The sequence below is a fragment of the Poeciliopsis prolifica genome, unplaced genomic scaffold, assembly GCF_027474105.1.
Source record: "Poeciliopsis prolifica strain line A6 unplaced genomic scaffold, Auburn_PproV2 SCAFFOLD016, whole genome shotgun sequence".
In the NCBI taxonomy this organism is placed as follows: Eukaryota; Metazoa; Chordata; class Actinopteri; order Cyprinodontiformes; family Poeciliidae; genus Poeciliopsis; species Poeciliopsis prolifica.
In genome coordinates this window covers 10,897,255-10,916,979 of record NW_026562391.1, presented here as the reverse complement: position 1 = coordinate 10,916,979, position 19,725 = coordinate 10,897,255, and the positions used below count along the sequence as shown (strand labels likewise).

The window sequence follows — 19,725 nt, the reverse complement described above, 5'->3', positions numbered from 1 at the left end:
AGCCATTATTTAGGATTAACTGGCAGCCAAAACCACGGATGAGTGACTTGCATTTTCAAACCTATTGTTGTTGAAGACACACGTTAGTGCCATGCAGTCGAACAGAAAACTGAAAAAATGTTCAAGTGTGTTACCAGAAACACAATTCGTTCTTCACAACCTATCAAAGCTGGGCAAAATAGCCAAAAATTGCACTCTAGCAAGAGTAAAGACGAGGCATGTAAGTCCAAACAGGCTACTTCAGTTCTTAGAAACTGCTCATCTGTTTTTATCACTGAACATTTAACAATGATGGAAGTAGATGTACAAAAATTTAAAAATATGTGCATGTTCTGATATTTTAAAGACAAAAATAAAAAAATAGAAAACATATTTGCAAAATGACACATTTTAAGTGGAAGAAACACTTCTTCATATTTTATTTTTAACACCTACAGTAGGTAATGTGTCTCTTTTACAAAAGGGTTATGTACTTCCAGTAGCAATACACAGCTTATTGTATATTCACTAAGTTGAAATGGCTCATCAGCCTCAACAGATAGAAATCAACATTAAAACAATAAAGCTTGAATAAAAACCAAAAGTCTCACTTTAACATAAATTGCATGTTTCATTAATTTTATGTTAAAGTATGTTCTTCATTCAGTGAAGTTATTCACAGTGAGGTGAGATTTTATACAAGTTAACACAATCTGTGCTTCATTATAATATTAATTAAGCGTAAAAACTATAGTGTAGTAAAACTAATCCTGAAATTAGAACTTTCAAAAGCAAATTCTGATTTTACAGGCGGTCATGAGGTCTGATGACGAGAAAGTCGTAAGTAATATTTGTTACTTCAAATGAGGAAGCTCTGTGTATTTTCTGTTTCCAAAAATCTGTTCAGTCTTTTCTCGATAAGATGAAAAACTGACTGCAGCATTTTGTTGAGATAGTGGTGTAAATACCTCAAGTCTGAGCATTAAATTTGAAAAGAAAGCTTTCAATTATGAAAGCACAGACTGGTGCCTACCAACTGGGACCCACCCAAGTGTGAAAACAACTTTATTTCAGGACATCAGAGAAAATAACAGCTTTTCAGTCATGACAGGATGCAGAAAAATAGTCTGTGATCTTTTTGTGATGTTTTTTTTTTCTTGTAACCAATTAAGCTTTTACTCAAAAAACATAAAATCATGACATTTACTAACATATTACATGACACATATACACATTTAGAGTTGTATCATAACATAAGGGTTTGAAATTACACTAACTTTAAATAATTTTAATGATTAATCCTACTCTAATTCACTCTACATATGTTATTTTAATCTCAGCATCACAACGTATACAATCTCTTCTCTATTAATGCATAAACTTTATCCCTGTGTGGAATGGAATGCATTAGAAAACAGTATTTGGACAACACTGACTAAAATCAAATATAACATTCTCAGAAATAAATGTCATGTTCTAAGTTGCAAAGTCCCTAAAATAATTAACTGACCGCCCTCACCCTAAATCAGGGTAACAATGATTACCAACAATCTGCTGTTCCTTGTGTGTCTTTAAAAGTTTCCAAAACCCTCAGTGGGAGGTGAGAGCAGAGGTGAAACTCAGAAAAGCAGGTTGACGTCCACATCCTCTGTGGAGAAATAGGTTTACAGAGAACAGTGAGCCAGACTGATATATAATAAACTGTTCATGTATTGACAATTAGCTGGAGAGAGGACAAACATATAGGAACATTCAGTAAAATCTTCACCATACTGTGATCAGACCATAATCATAGGTAAAAAAAACAACAACAAAAAAAACAATTATTAATAATATTCAAGCTCACAGTAAATGATATAGTTTTAGAAGTGGTAATGCTCTCACCATCTTTGATGCCAAAGCAGGAGGTCCACTCTTTCAGGGTAACTTGTTTGTCCTTGTCAGCGTCACACTTCTGGAAGAAGAGAGAGGTGCAGTGCTCCATCGGGACCAGGGGAACCCTGAGTGGGGCCAGCTCTGAGTGGGACAGGGTCCTGCACAGAATGAGCAGGGGATGGATTTTCATCACTCTGATCAGATATAGTTTAAGTAATCACATGTTTTTGTTGTTAATGCAACAAAAACATTAACAACAAAAGTGTGTTATTTTCTTTTGTGAAATGCACAAGAACAGTGGCTCTCAAAAGTGTACATCCTATTAATTGGAAATGATAAAATTGCAGGATTTTGCATAGTTTGAGGGAAATACAATTTGTTAAAAGGACACAAAAAGAGATGCGTTTGACAAATTGAAATGTCAAAGGCAAATTATTTTGAGGCAAAATAATATTGATAACATATGAAGAAGCAGCTTTGTTCATAACCAATAAAATTCAGCTTTTGCCTCAAATATAAAACGAAGATTCATAGTAATTTTGATTAAACTGATCATCTTTTACTGTGAATTATTTAACAAAACAGATTCTTAGAATACAGTATGTTGTGATTATTTAATTGATTCAATTTGAAATTATGTTTTTTTTTACTTTATATCTAGACCCAAAATTTTATTTCACTTTTGAAACATTTGTCCCAGTTAGCTGTGAGTGAAGCATGGATGGTCAAAATGTACCTGTCCGAAGGATGCTGGTCCAGCTGAGCAAACTGCCAGTGAACCGGATAGATGTACATGTTGTAGTTCTTTTCGAAGTCCTGCGCAAGGAGCTCAACAGAATGATTGCCAACGTGAAGGCGCCTCTCGTTTTCAAAAATTTTCTTCACCTTCAAAAATGAAACACAAACAGATGACTTTCAAACAACAAATCTACAGCTGATGTTTCTCATAAAAAATAAAATAGAGAATAAAGCAAAGTCAATTACAACATAGGTCTGAATCAGGTGAAAGTTTTTATGATTTTTTTCAAGGTCCTGCAACGGTCTGCTGACACTGTAAATACCTACAGTATCCTAGTAGGGGAAAAGAAATGTCAAAGTGTGGTGGTAAATAATTATTTTTATTAAGAAAATGCTAGTTTTAATGACCAAAAAAAAATAGATACATTCAAACTCAAAAAGAGAGGAGCAAGCTTCCATTACAGTAAAGTTGTGTGTCTTACTCTGAATCGCTGTTTTGGGGTGAGGAAGCCCGAGGAAATGCAGTCATGCTCATAGAGCTGCAGAAGCACGTTTTTTAGCCAATCTCTCATTCGCAGAGGAAACTGGATCAGTTCATTCTTCACACACTGAGGAATTACTGAGAGAGGAGGACACACACCAAACAGTTCAATACAGTCAAAGGTTTCCCCCAAAAGTTTTCTTCAACAAAAACCTGTCTCGTTCTCACATTTGCATGGGCCAGTGTAGTCCAGATGAAGCTTGGAGCCTCTCTTTGTGCCCTCCAAGTTACACTTAGTAGCAAAAAGCTCACACGACGTGTCATATGTTTTGTTATCTGTCCCACAAACCTTAACAGACATAAAGACCTTTAATGATGATACTTTCCAGTTGAATCAGTAGTATTTTGCACATCCTTACATGTTCAAATGTATTCTTGCTGCTTGGGCACTCTAATGGGTCTTGACACACACATCCAGGTTTACTATCTGCATCCAGTTTACATGTCTTTCCTCGCTTGCACCGAAAATTGTCACATGGATCTAAAAGAAAATGCAAAGACTCTATTTGTTTACCATGCATCAGAATTACAACAAAATGGCTTATTTTATGGATGGTTCTTCCTGTGGAAACCAGTGAGCTGCATCACCTACATTTCTCTATCATTAGAGCTGGTACAGTCATTAATTTCATACCTGTCTGCCTGATTCACTCCTTAAGCTATGGAGCTCCATATTAATCCTGCACAACTTTGTTTTGGCAGTGACTATGAAGCTATGCAAGCACTATCTGCTGACTGGACCAAACTGGTCCAGTCAGCAGATTCCCCTGTGAGATTGTTGGGATGGGGCATTAGTCACTGGGTGGTGAACACTGCTGGTCAGAGACCATGGAAGACATTTTAGCCTTAAGGATAAACACTGTTCATTTTGTCTTGATATATTTTGATTTTTAAAGTTTCCATTTAAAAGTAACTCAACAAAGTTTATATAGCAAATTTATAGCGTCAACCCTTTATCATTAGCTGTTTTTTTTTTAAGACCTTAGCCTTTGTTTTAAAATTTATAAAAGTTCTTTTCAGATTATCCATTATTCTCTTGGATTTTTGTCTTGAAAGTTATAAGTATATATCATTAGGGACAAGGGTGTACAGAAGTGGGTGGCTGGCTGGATAGTTTTGATATAAGAGGATTTTTGTTTGTTTTTATAATTTATACAAAATGTATATGTTGTTTTACTATAATCATATGAACTCAAAAGCCTACTGTGCAAAATATGATTTCCCAAAGTGCAGAACCAAGCTATGTTTTATTAAAAAACATGGTTTCATTTTGGTGAAAGCTTGCACTAGTCAATTTTGAAATATCTGAATTATCTTTCATTCATTTCTTGTAGTAGGTGTTCAGCAGTTAAAACACTTAAAAACACAAAGTTAAAAGAGATGTTTATACGTTTCATTTACAGAATCCCTTTATCTTCATTTGTTGTACTAAATGTCTAGTCATATGCTTACATTTAAATCAACTAATCTATGACTACATTTGGTTTGAGTCAAATCTGTATGTGGTCCATACAAATGTGCTTGATGGGAAATGCTATTTCTTACTTCTAGAAGCTTAGTTGTGACTAACATCAAATGAACATTACAAATTTTTTCTCTTTTTATGACAAATAATCGATCATTTAACACAAACCTGGGGGAGTTTGTGAAAGATGCATGTCCCCACTCGTAAGGGACCTGGACCGAGGATACAAATCCACTGATGCTCTGATCTGCACTGGATTCACCCCCACTAAGGGACCCTAGAGAAAATGAGACATAAATAAAAAACTAATCATAATGCTATCTATAATAGCACCATGTTATGAAATAACAGCCTTGACAAGTCACTTTTGATGACAACATTTTTTTTCTTGTGCCTCACTGTATGGAGAGCATTTTTAAGCCACCTTAGGGACAATAAATTTACAAATACTTTTACCCATTTTCCATTCCATTTCCTCTTCGCTTTGTGAACTACGTTCTCAGTGCTGCTGCCCTCAGACTCTTCACTGTCCAGTTGGCCCTGGTCTTGTACAGGATGTGTTTCATTCCTTTGTGGAGAGTGCTTCCTGGGTCTCTTGTTTTTTTTCTGCTTCCTTGTCTTTCTCTTAGAGAAAGCTCCACTGTCAACTTCATCCTTTGCTTCTTCCTTTTCTGACCGCCGCAGACCAGAAATAAGCCCAACGCTGCTCTGAAATACTTGACGGTCCATTGTTGCCTCCGGTTTTTCCTTACCAGCATGTTTTTCTTTTGATTTGGTCAATGAATCCGTGCTCTGATCAGTCATTTCTTCCCTGTCTCCTACTTCAGGGGATGGCATGTCTTGCATGAGAAGTTCTTTCTCACCCACCTCTTTCTTATTGTCCTGAAGATCCTTTTTTGATGAAGACTCTTGGTTTTCAGTTGATGGGTTGAGATCTTCTGATTTCATCTGAGCAGGCATTAATATTTCACTATCAGCAGCATAATCAAAATTCACTGGAAGTTCTGATTCTGTGCTGCTCTCTGTTTCCTCCTGATCACTTCTTTCACTCAGCTTGATTGCAGGTTTTTCAGTCTTTTCCTTTGCTTTGGCCTCTTTTTCCTCATCGTCGTCTTTGTTTTTTGCCTCATATTTTAACATTTTCACTGCTTCTGAACTGTCGTTAGCCTTCTTTTCGTCCGTCATTGTTACCTCATCTTCTATTTCTTCTGCTTCTTCTTCTTCTGCTTCCTTCATCAAAAGACCTACCAGTTCTTCTTCACTCAAAAGCACTGCTGTGCGTTTCTCTATTTTCTCTTCCACTTCTTCTCCCTCTTTGTTGACATCAGTGTCATACCCAGAGCTCACTTCCTCATCTTCCGGTTCCTGACTGCTAGCCTCAATGTTGGCCAAAGTGGAAGAGACCTGTGGCCTGTTGCCCTCCGTCGTGATAACATCCTTAACCAGGAGAGAGAAGAAAACATTAAATTTACAAACACATTTCTGCTGTTTTCAGTTGTTCACAATTTATGATGTCACAACCACTAACTTGTATATTTTAGTGGGATAAAATTATATTGTCAAAACAAAGTAGTAGGCTACCAGACTATTAAAAATGGCATCTATGGCATGTATTTATATTAAGCTCTTTTACTCTGATAACCCTGAATACAAGAACATTTACCAAGAATATTGCCATGTTAAAATATCTGATGGATTTTTGCTCAAACCTATTGTGTTTTGTATGAGAGTTTACCTTTTCTTTAGCCGAGTGTGAGGTCTCCTGTATTCCATGTTGTTTTTCATGAGATTTGCATTTCACCTAATCATAACAGGGATATAGATAATTCATCCAGAAATGAGCATGCATTTTATCTTCACGTTACATTTTTTAAAAACGTGCCACTTGATAAAGAAAGGGATGTAATACTTTGCTACTCACAGATGGAGCAAACGTTGCACCTAGAAAGAAAATGAATATCAGGGAGACCCTCATATCTGAAACATCACAAAGAGTGAAAACTTTTAGTCAAAGTAAAAGATCGAAATTCACAAGACTTCAACTTGTATTTTTTTTTTCCAGACTAAAACAGAATGCTGCATATGTATGCAACCAGCAACGTGGTACTCCACTGTTGTCACAGTTACTGGCCTATTAGATAGGCCTCACTCTCAAAAGTCACATTCAGGGGTAAAGTAAACATCAGAAGCTACCAGACTGGAAAACGTTGACTAAATCCACAAAGTGAGTGCCAGGACGGAAACAATACAGACATCAGTGGATCTGTCCAGTGGAATTAAAGCTTTGTGGCTGAGTGAAATAAGCTTGACACATGGAAAAGCAACAATGTGAAAATGCATTATATGTATGAAAACTCTACTTATATCACCTAGTAAACAAAAATACACCTCACATTATTTCAATATGAACATGATCTTTTTTGAAACTATTCAGTATATGTCATTGTAATTTGTGTGAAATTTTTGAATAACTCCATGTATGTAACTTTTTCTTTTACTTCAATATGAACAGTATATTAGTAAATTACAATATTAATTGTGAATCAGCTGTGTTGTATTGCACAAAAGCAATGTCACAAGGTGTGACTTTCAGTGGAATAGCAAAGTCCAGCAACCTTTCCTGAATGCGGTAACATTTTAACCAGGCCAGAGGCACTGAAAACATCATTCAACAGTTTCACTTAATGTTTTTTAACATCTTCTTTTTTATGCACCGTTAGCCTGCTTTGAAGAAAAGAATCACAAATACTTGCAAATAGGATTTACCTGATTTTGCTGGAACAAGGAAATTGAGAGTCCTGAAAAACACCAGAACGTGCTGATGTTGAACCCGTGAAGCTGTCCTTTTGTATGCAATGCTGCACTCACTGTCCGCTCAAGCTGAAATGAACACAGGAGTTGGTTTTTTTAAGGTCTGGGATGCCACTGCTTTGGGAGGGTCTTTGGGCTGCACAAAGGGTAACATGGAGTGATCCAAAACTGAACTTAAGCTTGGTCAATGGCCTAAAAAAATGAACATTATTTTCTCCAAAGCACAACAAGTTTAAAAACAGTTTCTGCATGTTTTCATTTCACCTATGGCACATAGGTACACTAAGTAATTTAATTGCCAAGATCTCATCTTGGACTAAAGCGTATGTATGTTGTTACATCTTTCAGTAATCCTGCTGCTTGAATTTTTCGTATTTTGTTACATTAAAGCCGCAAACATCAATACATTTATGCTAATTTTGACAGTAGTGATGCAAAGTACTTAATATCCTCTCATCCATTCATCCATCCATCCTTCCATAAATGATCTATCCATCCATTCATTTCTTATTCCCACTTGTTTTTCTAAGACTAAGTGGAAGATTAAAGCTATGTTCATGCACACTGTCCATTCAATCTTTAGTGAGCTGAAGATTGGTTTATAAAGAAGAATGAGAAAAAAAACTGTTTTATATAAGCACTAGTTTATGTTGGTTTGTTACAAAAATTATAAAATACCAATAAAATATCTGGAAGTTTGTCACTGTCAAATGAGGAAGCAAGGTAAAGTTCATCTGGTGTGGATTCTTTTGACAGAATTCAGTCGAGCAATGCAAATATTGGCCACTAGATGTCACTGCATACCAAGATTGCACTCCTGAAGAATGTTAAGCAACATTGACAGATGATGGAAAACAGGATGGAAATAATCTTTGAAACCACTCCCAGAGCAGAACCTACAGGTACAACTATTGTTTTGTACATTTGTTTAGAGAATAAGCCTCAGATGGCCATGTGGATTTGTGGAAAGCAGTGTGTGTGGTTTAGAAAAAGCTGCTTTACGCAAACAGTAAAAATTTAAACCCTTCATCAAATGCTGGGTCATTACAGCCTGAAAGAGCAGGAAACACTATTGGGGATGAAAGACCGTGCAGCCATCCCACTGACTGGGTTTAACAGATTATACAGGACACTTACATGGTGAAAATAGGTAGAAGAGTAAATGATTGATAAAAATGGTATTCTTACAATTTTTTTTATGCATATCTGATTTGTCTAGCCTGTATACTGCTTTGAAGAAAACTAAGTAGAGAGTATAATAAGCTGATTCTATGCTCATTTTTTGTATGGTTAATCTTTGTCTATTTTTGTTTCTGCAGTTTCTCATTGTAATATTTTTAAATGTGTTATCCACTTCTGTACAGCTCCCCCTTATTTGCATATCATCAAAACTGCTTTCGATTCAGTTGAGTGTCCTAGTTAAAAATGGCTTTGCTTTTTTCCTCAGTTAACCAATTTGGCCTATGTTTCTTGGAAACTTTTCAAGTACAGAACCTTTTATTTTGATCTCTCATTCTGCTCTACCTTCAGATTTATGCCTCTGTTTAAAGCAACTGCATAGCATCAATTACTGTAGGGCTTTTAACAGAAACAAGTCTACGTTTTAGGAAACAATTTATCCAGTGTATTTTTACATGCTAAGACAATTATTTCTTCCACTGATTGTATTTGTACATACAATTTCTCTAATATCAATGAGCACCCTTTGTGTTTTCTAAGTTTTCTCCCAGCATTGGGCACCATTTGTGACATATCCATAACAAAATGAATTTGACAAAGAGGTCACTGCAAAAGGCTATGGTTTCTTGCCTGCTGGTGATATTTGAGCACACAAAAGGGTTACAACGCATTTTTAATTTTTATTTTCAATCAAATCTTAATTTTGCCTTTTTAAATTATATTTACACAAGTTCACAAAGAATGTATAGCAGACATTCTTATACTGGCCAGTCTTTAAATCTGAAATGGCGAGATGAATGAATGCACCTTTTAGAGAATGCTTCTTCCATAATGGCTACACTGACCCTAAGAGGTGAAGGGTGAGGAGTCAGGTTAGGTAGTTCAGGGATTTTCTGGGATGGAAGAATGAAATTGAGGCAAACGATTCTTTGCAAGACTCATTATCCACAAATCAGAAATAGATGAATGGAATGTGGTATAAATTTTACTCAAAGAAAACATAAATTCTATATTTTCCGAAAATTTCCACACTGCATTGGAACACTAAATATGGCAACAGAAAAAATTGATCCAAACACTGAACCTTGTGGCACTCCAAAACTTTAGACATAAAATCTTTACTATTAAAACTTTGCTCAGTGTGATGCAAACTGCTGCACAAGCAACCTTTATCAACACAGAACAATTTTTAAAATGCATAATAGATTTGACATTATTTCGACATGTAATATCTGTTTTGATTTGCTAAAACATTAAATGATAATGTATTTTGTTCTTTTAAAATTATATTTACACAAAGCAGTTTTAAGAGTATCAGAACACTATATTAAGAGAATGAATACATTTTTTCCCTTCCATTAGTAACAGCAACTAATGGAAGAACCTGGATTGTGCTTTGTTCATAGGCACAAAGATGGAAATCCTGCATACATATATGCACATAAGAGAAGGATCCTGTTTTTCAAACAAGATCAAATTAAACATAAAGCCCATATAGGCTCATTATTTGCACTCACTGCACTAGGTGTCCAGTTGAATACAATGGCACAATAGCAAAACTCTGTCACCTTGGAGTGAACAGACATTGCTGACGGTCTGTGTGCCACAACAATCAATCAATCTCCACCCTGCTCCTGCCCTGTGGCTTTAGTGGTTTGCTCCAGACTGGTGAACATCCAGGCTAATTGCAGGTTTCATCCTCTCAAAAGAAATCTAGTGTGGGGTTAAACATGGAATTTTGTTTGCTTATTTTTGGTCTAGCCATATAAGGACATCCTGGAAGTAATTATGAGCTTGGGGGAGAAAAAAAATAGAAGGGCTTCCATTAGGTCTCCAAACTGTAAATGCATTATTTTTAAGAATGAGTCATAATTAATAGTACATACCCTGCCCTGTGTATTGCTTAGATATATTAGTCCTAACAAACTTTTGGCAAGGCTTTAATGGTCCTCACAATTTTGTTCACTTATCCAATCAATAAAGAAAACACAAAAATGTTGCTTTTCCTGTGAATTATTCTTGCAGCCCACACTTTACCTCTGCTTTGTGATTTATTATCCCTAAATCAATCAAAACTTCAGTTGGGAAATTCACCGGAAACAAGCATTTGCTGCACTCAGCTGCTTGTCCCTTTTTCTCTCTCAGTGGGTGAGTTTGTTTTTCCTGCAAACCACAAACCTATGATTTGGTGGACTAAATTACATTTCTCTTTAGACATGAGAGGGGGCGGAGGAAATTTATGAGAGTGAATGTGTGTTTCTTTGGCCCTGCAATCATCATCATCATCATCATCATGCCAGTCTGAGTTTGTTTTGAGCTCACTTTCTGGAACAAATACACCTTCATGTGTCTGCTACACACACACAGAGAGAGAGAGACCCGGAAGGAAGTGATGCAATCAGCCCAATTGAGGATTCATATATAACGTGGTGTTTTGGGGTGTTGTAGCATTTCAAAACATCGTGCATCCACTACTAACTTTGGTACGGAGCTCAGAACAGGCATTGGATTCTATTTAGTGCCTTTATCTTTACTATACTTGGATCGCTGCTGAAATCTCCTACACAGACTGAATCTAAGGTATGAAAATGTAATTGATCTTCAATTTACTATAATTATTTTTCACTTTGTTTCACTTTAATATTCAGCTTTCTTTTTAAATGCTTGTTGGTCAGACTTGGTTCTGTCTCAAACATGTTTTAAATTCAATGCTGCTGAGCTCACATTTAGATTTACAGATTCAAGATATTAGTTTATTATTTCTTATTTACTATGTTAAGGTTTGCCAGTAAATTAGAATGTGATGGATTGGAACTGAACCGATCTTTTTTGCTCAACAGAGCATGCAGGAATGGCTTCTATAGTGAACTGGGGGGGGAATTGGTGACAAGGATAAACACAGACTTATTACTGTAACATTTGTGTTCCTCTTTTGCAGAATGAAGCTTATCATTATAACATTTTGCCTTATTGGAGCAGCTTTTGCTAACCCAGTAAGTATGAAACTCATTTTTCTTAAATTCAAAACTCTTGAAACAGGCCAACATTTCTGACAACATTTATCAACTTTATGATTTGCTTGCAGTTTAAAAAATAAAAATAATATTGTGTCAAGAAAACTGAAATAAGAGATGAGATATTCTGAGATATCTACTCAATGAAAAAACTTCTGAATGCCTGAGTGTATGATGATGTCACTCACTCTTTGTTTTTTTTTTTTTTACAGATTTCACACAACATTTTGGTATCAACTGAGTCTGAATCAAACTCTGTAAGTAATATTTCCACCATTCTCCCTGAACCTAATTACCCTGAACGCTCAATGCCCCGAGATGCTTGACTGTTTTTACTACTAATAGTAAATGTTAATGCAGTTAATGTTTTCTAAAGAACATTAACTGCATTAAGAACGTGCTTTAGAAAATAATGACATGAATTTTACACTGATGAATTTAACACATTCAGGTGGCATTCATGTAAAAACAGCAACTCATTTCTATTTACAGAAACCTGAGATAAAAATATGTAAGATTGGGTAGTAATTAAAAATGTTTCTTGTAAATATATGTAGCTTACATAAAGTCCTGAAATATATAACATCTTGAGTTTCCAATGATTCAAATGAAGGTAAACAAGTTTGGGATGACTGAAAATATAATGCTGCAAAATTAGACCTTGAATATGAAATACTCAGCACCCTCCCGTCATTAAGCTCCACCCGCAAAGTTCAGGGTGATAGTAAAAGTACTTTTTGCACTTTTGAGAACTGTTACAGAAACAAAAAACGCTTCATGCCTGAAAAAGTGTCCTGAAGTAGGAATACTTTTTCATGTACACATTTAATCAAAATTTTGTTAACAGTGCTGTGAACAACTTATCTTTGGGATACAAAATGTTTCTTTGACAGAGTCAGCAGGAAGCCTAACAATAGGTGTGGTACAGACCTCAAGACAATTCCCACTGCTGACATTCTATTGTTTATAGGGAAACATATCTGTCTCTACACATTTATGCAGCAATAGCTCTGCCTGAGCCTGAGCTTGTCAAGAAGGAGGTTTTTAATTAATGTTTTGGTTGTTGATATTGCAGTCATCATGTGTAATTAAATCTAATTAAAACCACTGGGGTGTGTGCTCACATAGGTTTCTTGTTTTGCTTTTTCAGACTGAAAGTTTATCAGTTTTAGAATCTTCTGAAAATAACACATCAGAACTTCAGGTAAATATGCATATATATATATATATATATATATATATATATATATATATATATATATATATATATATATATATATATATATATATATATATATATATATATATATATATATATATATATATATATATATATATATATATTTTTTTTTTTTTTTTTTTTTTTTTTTTTTTTTTTAAGTTCACAAAAAACTTTCTCACTTTTTAGTAAAATGTGGATGTCTGTTTTTACTCTTTGGGATACAGAGCTCTGAGGAAAACACCTCCAACCAGGTGAGATATTTTAATTCGAGAAATTAGCTTGATCCATGAAGAAAGTATATTTTGGATAATTGCTGCCACATAACTCTAAAACATTTTGAAATGACGTGCTATAAATGTGTCTTTTTGTAAACAGAGTTCAGAATCTGAATCAGTAGAATCCATTTCAGAGGACAAGGTGTGTTGCTCAATCATTCATATGCACTGTCATCAATTTACTCAATGTTGTTTATGTTTCATACATTTAGAGTTAAAAGAAAAAAGCAAACCTCCAATCTTTGTAAAGATTGGAGGGAAAGAGAATTGGTAAATTGGTCAAGAGAAACAACAAATGGCATTTTATAAAGAATCTTGCAAAAGATTTCAAATAACATAAATTTTTTTCAGGGATTTTTTTTTTCTTTCTTTTTTTGACATGACGTGATAGATAAAAAGCAGGACACGATTGTGTGTGTTTCTTTAAACTTTAAACTTTCTTTAAACTTTAAACTTCTCCATAACTTTATTCCTCATCTATTGGTATGCTCCTTGCCATGCATAATACAGTTTGCTTTCCAATGTCTGCCAACCAACACCCACAGCCTTCACAAAAAAAGCTCTGAGTAAGTTACTCACTGATCTGCTATATTTACTGTTTAAGTGCACAATGAAGGCAGTTTGGTTGCAGAAAATTTTATGTTGGAGCATGAAAGTCTCGGGGGCAAAAGAGAAGTATGGCAATGTTTTCAAAGATATTAAACTCCCCACATATTTTTTCTTCCATTTGATAATTATGTCCTACTTTTTTTTAATAGTACTATCACATCAAAGCCAAAAAAATACATTGAAGTTTTGAATGTAACAAAACATAAAGAAATTCATGGAATACTTTTGCAAGACACTGCGATTCAATGAAACGTAACCTTTGCCTAAATTAAACACAAATATAATGTCAGTTTTGCTGCATTGCTATAAAACTTTGTGCTGAATACTTAAAACTGTCTTCAAAAACAGACGTCAGAGGAGAGCGACAGTCAATCGGACGAGAGTGATGGGGTAAGGGAAAAAGAAAAATAGTCGCTCACTAAATCTTCTGCATAGCTGTCAATGACTCATTCATTTCATAACCTCTGCTCAGATGGACTCCATGGCTGAAACCAAAGACAACAGCATGGGCAGTGAGGAGAATGTTCGAAAGGTTGGAGAAAACATATTTTACCTTCTTGATTTAAAACTAAATAATAATTGCACCCATGTAAACCTGGGCTTCCTTTAAACCCTGCAGCAGAGTTGGGTGAGAGTGTTTCCAAGTGTCATCAAAGGAGCAAGTGGAGAAGACAACACGAGCACAGAGGTCACAGGTCTCCCGGGACTCCTGAACAATGAGCTGAGCGGTAAACACCCAACTCACACCAAGAAAGTTCAGATCCACACCAAGCAACCTCTGTTGGAAAAGTCCACCGACGGCAGTGACACCGCCAGCGACAGTGCAGACGCCAGTGACAGCAGCGATGTTTCAGCTGCTGCAAGCGACAGCGCTGACAGCAGCAGCAGTGAAAGCCAGGAGAGCCAGGAGACAAGCGACAGCAACGATAGCAGCACTGCCAGCAAGAGCACGGAAGACAGTAATGCCAGTGACAGCGCCGAACTGGAACAAGTCAGGGCAATAAACTGTGTGAATAGTACGCAGAGCTGTGAAAGTGAGGAGTACTTTCTGCAGAGTATAGGAGATGATGCTCATTCAGAGGGTGAGCATCTGCTGCCAGACGAGGATGACAGGGAACTGAGACTCAGAAGATGATGAAATGCAACCTCTATGTTTGTCATATCAGAGTTTTATTTAAAGCTTAAAGACTAACGAATGTTCAACTCTGAACATTGATTCTGCCATAATGCGACCTGCCGCTGATTCACTAAGTGTAAAAAAATTACTGTGATGATATAACCTACACATATACTTTGCTTTGACAACATGTGAGAAATAAAATTAATATAACCGTTGTATTCAGGACTGTTGTGATAGCAATTAGACCTCCACTGTATTACACTTACACAGAGACCATGTATAAATACACAGGATCTTGCATTTATTGAAATAGAGATCTTTTTTGTCCATCAGTCAAGAAATTCAGAAAATGTGGTACAATGTTTTTGTCTAATAAATTCTTTAGGAACGTACTGTACTGTTTTGTCTTATTTACGTGCAAAACAATGGTTGCTGAGAGGAAAAGTATGTGCTAAGCTTTGTGATGAAGCTTTCATGCAGCAGCATAAGATAACGATACAGTTCATTTCAAAGGTTTTGAAATCCCTTGAAAATTTTGACCACAAATTTTAATTTATCGCATTCAAAATATATGTCACTCGGCAACACATATCAATGGATAATTTCGAAGCAAAATGAAATGAGATGTAGGCATGTCTTTTGGATTTGTCTTAAAGACAATCTGAAAACTGTGACATCCATTTGCACTTAGCTCCACCAGAGTGGAGTTAGGGCCAGGGTTACCAGTATGTTCTAGGGCTGTAGTCCTGCTGTTAGGTGAACCTTCAGCCCAGTGTCTATTGCAGCCGAAAAAAATCATTCGCCGCACTGTTCAGCTGTTTATACATATATCTAAAGTCCTCGTTACATGGCCGGTTAGCTCAGTTGGTTAGAGCGTGGTGCTAATAACGCCAAGGTCGCGGGTTCGATCCCCGTACGGGCCAGCTACAATTTTTCCTTCTTTTCAACATGCGTCTTCTCATTTTCATTTAATTTGAATTCACAGAGTGACGTAATGGCCACGTTAACTTCAGAAGCTTCTGGCGAGGAGCTGTACCATTTTTCCCCAGAAATTGCTGTTTGGAAATGTTACCACTAGAGGGCGACAACGGCATGTCAATTCTATTTCCCTTTTGAAATGGGAACGTATCTGTCTTGCTCCTCTAGGTCCTAAGTTAATAATATTGCAAGAATTATGTATGTAAATGCGAGTTTAAGAATGGTATTATTTTGACTTCTTAATTCAGTCATAGCAAGGTTCTGTTTGCTCTCCAATCGAGTAGTTGTCTGGGGCTAAAAACACACTTCAATCTACAGCATTTCCAAAAGAGGATTAAGCACATATAGAGAAAGATAGAATCATTAGTTGTCATAACAGTAAGAATATTAAAGCTCCTGGTGTGTGATTATTACTTGCAGTTAAGGCTAAATTATCTCATTTGATTAAACTTGGTGAAAAGTATTGTCAAATTGGAAATCACTCAATTTTTGTGATGGTTGTAAAGTAAATAAGTGATGCAAGGCCACATTTGTATGCATTTGCATGCATTCTGAAAATTAATAAAAGTACCTCTTAATAGTTCTATTATTATCTGACAACTATAAATGCAATTTTTAAAGCACAGCATATTTGAAGTAATTACAATTACATTTTTAGACTTTCACTGTGAAAAGCAAGTTAACTATATACCTAAAGCATTTCAAACGGTCAGAACTTTTTCCTTAAGGATGGCATGAAACTGTTTTCTTTCAGAATATAATAAGGAAGTTGAAGAAAAGTCTATAAAGTCTCTAGAAAATGTTTATTGCATCAGAATGAAGAACTAAACCTATTTGAAAATGAAGTGTACAAACAAAAATAAAGTCAGAGTGGATCAACATTTGACTTCGAACTGACAAATGCACTCTAGACAAGCAGATCAATATTGCCATTTTCAAAAATGTACAAAACAAGTGACAAGTTTTCAACTTGCATAATTACAACACTGAATGCAAGACAACATTTTAGAAAAATATGATAACCACCATTCAACTTCTATGTTACTTCTATGTTAAGGTCACATAATTATCGGGGAAAGTGAGATTTCAAGTGTTCCTTCAGAGAAGGTATTGTAGGAAACTCTTTGTGGCACACATGGCAGCGGAGAGGTAGTTTCAACAATTCACTGGAACCTTCTTTAACAGTGACTTTTCCACTTGTTTCAAGCATCTGAATAACATCTGTTGGGGGGGAAAAATAAATTATGCATTCTTTCAAATACTGTAGTTAAGCTATTAAATACACTGAAATATGCAGAAAATGGTAACAGCCATAAGTGTATTCCCACCATCAGAATCAATGAAGTACTCTGTTGTAAAAGAGTTCCAGTGCTTCTTGTTCTTCAAGCAAGGAGAGTCAAAGTCCTGGCTGATCACATGGAGGTGGATGTGACTGTAAAGGAAAGTAAATAAGTATTATTTCTTTATCTGTGCGATCAGATCAGGCATTAACATAAATATTTCTTGTCAACATGAATATGTAGGTCAAGTTTATAATCAACATGAAATGTACACTGTGTTCCAAATTATTATACGAGTTGGATTAGGTGTCATAAAGATTACATTTTTGTTGTGCTATTAAAATTTATAGATGGTATTGTGTGTCAGGACTCTTTGAATCACTATAATTAATTTCAAAGAGCCGGGTTGATTCGTTTGTCTGGTGAGCTCAATAAAAGGAAATCTACTTAAGAAGGATGTTCCACATTATTAAGCAGACCACTGGTTTCAAGCAATTTGGGAAAGAGAAAGGATCTCTCTGCTGACGAAACTCATCAGATAGTGTAGTGCCGTATGACAAGGTATGAAAACATTAGATATTTAACAAAAACTGAAGCGTTATTGTACTGTGAAGACATTTGTGGCTGATTCAGAACACCGTTTATAAAGGCAGAGAGACATGTTGTATTCCAGCAGATGTTACAAGTTTATCTGAAAATATCAAGCCAATATCATGTAAGTAAACAGCTAAAGACTGAAAAAACAGTCTTTAACATTTCAGGTTTTTACTAACAGCAGTCACATTGCCAAATAACAACAGTAGTCAATCAAACAGCCTTTGCTTACCTCATACTTGGGATAGCGTGGTAACCTGACCGGAACCGCAGTGTGCTGGAATCTGGGCATTGCTGGATCATGCGGTCAGCAACCTGCTGCATGTGTTTCAGAAGATCACAGTGCTCTCCACGTAAAGCCTTCAGGCTGGGAATCGACTGCCATGGAAGGACTAACCAGTGGTAGCGAGCTTTGGGGTATTTGTCTGTAATCACAACAACCTTATCATCCTTGTAAACCTGAAAAGCAGAAAAAGTTTTACTTCAGAATACAAATTAGGCTGTGGGAAAGCATGACAGAGTTTTTACATCATTTTTGTAAGGTACCGACCTGCATCTGAGGATCTTGCATTGAAGTCTTCAGACCGTGGCTCCAATGTCCGACATGTTCCTACAACAAATGAGGAATCAACATTTTTAAAATGCAATCTTGTTAGATGTTCAGCAGATTGCAACACAATCAAAATTAAAAAAGCAACATCTTAAGCACAAGGACATATTTTTCCTCACATTTGTTTTTGTGTTTTCTGAATGACATACTGACGAAGACCCATTTGTGTTCCGTTTTGGAGCTTTTTCAGTCTGGACATTTTTCTGGCCATCACTGTTCTCCGATGTTTGCTCTCTTGGACTTTTGATGCTGCTGTGGTGCCCAGTGAGATCTTCTTTGAACTGTATGGTGTACGGGTAAAGCTGATTGACAACATGGAGCTTCTGTCCAGGTTTTATTCTGACCTCATTGCCTTTCCCCACTACCACACAGTCTACTGAGGTGGGATTTAAGCCCAGCTTTAAAAAAAAAACACAAAAAAACAACAACAACAAAGAATTAGTTCATTAGCAGTAAAGGAATTTTAATCCAAAAAATGTTTCAGCAAAAGTGATGAATCAAAATTTTGCAGTCTTACCTGTTTGACTTTGACATAACCTTTGTTGCACTCAGCTTTCAGTTCAACTGGGAAGAAAGGGGTAGCTGTCATTTAGGTAAAGCTCAATTACAGAATGTGTCGCTAAAACATTATCACTATACCTTCACAAAGCATAATGTAGGTGCTGGTGCTGTACATGTTAGCTGTACTTTTTATAAGATATACAAAGGAGCCATTTTCTACAGAACATTTAAAACCCATCTTGACAGTGGATATTTGTTGGGAGATTATGTCTAATCCAATTCCAGTCCACTTTAATGAAATATGGTGATGTGACTCCAACTCCAGCAAAATGTTGTTTAAAGTTCTTAGAAATTATGACCCCTTATAGAACCAAAATATAAATACAGAAACACAATCCCTAAAACAGTCACACTACTCCCTAAAAAGACAAGTATTTCCACCTTAACAGGTGAAATACATGAGAGTCAATAAACATAAATAAAGAAGATAAAAAATTCTTAAAAAGATTTACCACCTCACTAATCCCTACTGTGCCTGTTACTGAACCAAGAACCTGGCAGTGATTGTTACTGGTTTTGCACACTTTTTATGATACCAAATATAGCAAAACCAAAATTTTTATCATTTCATCGAGTAAGTAGCATTCTAAAAGTAATGTAAAAAAGCAGTATGTGTTAGATTAGATTAGCACACTAATGTTAGCATACGAACTGATATTGGGTACCTTGCTGCCGGGAGCATTTCTTGTCTTTAATTGTCGTTTCTGGGCCTCGCCCAACAACAACCGCACGTAAATGAGGTAACTGGATTGGTTTATGGGTACCCTCTTCACTGACAAGCCAGCAAATAGGCATTGTATCATCTTTTTTAAAGTCTTTTATACTATTAGCAAGAAATATAATATTGCAGTCACCGCTTGGTGATGACTGGGCT

At 35.9% G+C, this 19,725-nt stretch overlaps 3 protein-coding genes and 1 non-coding gene across 6 annotated transcripts; 2 read left to right on the top strand and 2 right to left on the bottom strand.

The window, feature by feature from the left end:
- Window positions 1–402: 402 nt before the first annotated feature.
- sparcl1 (SPARC-like 1) lies at window positions 403–7,453 on the bottom strand. Its single transcript, XM_055041730.1, has 11 exons — window positions 7,365–7,453; window positions 6,520–6,575; window positions 6,334–6,399; window positions 5,055–6,035; window positions 4,767–4,875; window positions 3,493–3,614; window positions 3,302–3,422; window positions 3,075–3,211; window positions 2,591–2,739; window positions 1,864–2,012; window positions 403–1,627 (listed from the first exon to the last, which is right to left on the bottom strand). Exons 2-11 carry the CDS (start codon window positions 6,571–6,573, stop codon window positions 1,599–1,601), a joined length of 1,917 nt encoding a protein of 638 aa, XP_054897705.1. The 5' UTR covers window positions 6,574–6,575; window positions 7,365–7,453; the 3' UTR covers window positions 403–1,598.
- Window positions 7,454–11,052: 3,599 nt separating this feature from the next.
- Window positions 11,053–15,220, top strand: scpp1 (secretory calcium-binding phosphoprotein 1). Of its 2 annotated transcripts, none has more exons than XM_055041234.1 (9): window positions 11,053–11,168; window positions 11,527–11,581; window positions 11,815–11,859; window positions 12,753–12,806; window positions 13,049–13,075; window positions 13,200–13,241; window positions 14,057–14,098; window positions 14,181–14,240; window positions 14,331–15,220. In XM_055041234.1, the coding sequence occupies exons 2-9, from the start codon at window positions 11,528–11,530 to the stop codon at window positions 14,841–14,843; spliced, it is 837 nt and encodes a 278-aa protein (XP_054897209.1). In that variant the 5' UTR covers window positions 11,053–11,168; window position 11,527; the 3' UTR covers window positions 14,844–15,220. The 2 variants fall into 2 exon arrangements, with proteins under 2 accessions (XP_054897209.1, XP_054897208.1); XM_055041233.1 differs by having other exon boundaries at window positions 14,328–15,220.
- Window positions 15,221–15,677: 457 nt separating this feature from the next.
- trnai-aau (transfer RNA isoleucine (anticodon AAU)) lies at window positions 15,678–15,751 on the top strand. The gene has a single exon. It is a non-coding gene; the product is annotated as a tRNA-Ile (tRNA).
- An 854-nt stretch (window positions 15,752–16,605) lies between these two features.
- aptx (aprataxin) lies at window positions 16,606–19,715 on the bottom strand. 2 transcript variants are annotated; one of them, XM_055041227.1, is made up of 7 exons: window positions 19,517–19,715; window positions 18,808–18,854; window positions 18,410–18,688; window positions 18,231–18,290; window positions 17,913–18,139; window positions 17,135–17,238; window positions 16,606–17,027 (listed from the first exon to the last, which is right to left on the bottom strand). In XM_055041227.1, the coding sequence occupies exons 1-7, from the start codon at window positions 19,644–19,646 to the stop codon at window positions 16,873–16,875; spliced, it is 1,002 nt and encodes a 333-aa protein (XP_054897202.1). In that variant the 5' UTR covers window positions 19,647–19,715; the 3' UTR covers window positions 16,606–16,872. The 2 variants fall into 2 exon arrangements, with proteins under 2 accessions (XP_054897202.1, XP_054897203.1); XM_055041228.1 differs by lacking the exon at window positions 18,808–18,854 and having other exon boundaries at window positions 18,410–18,571.
- Window positions 19,716–19,725: the final 10 nt, after the last annotated feature.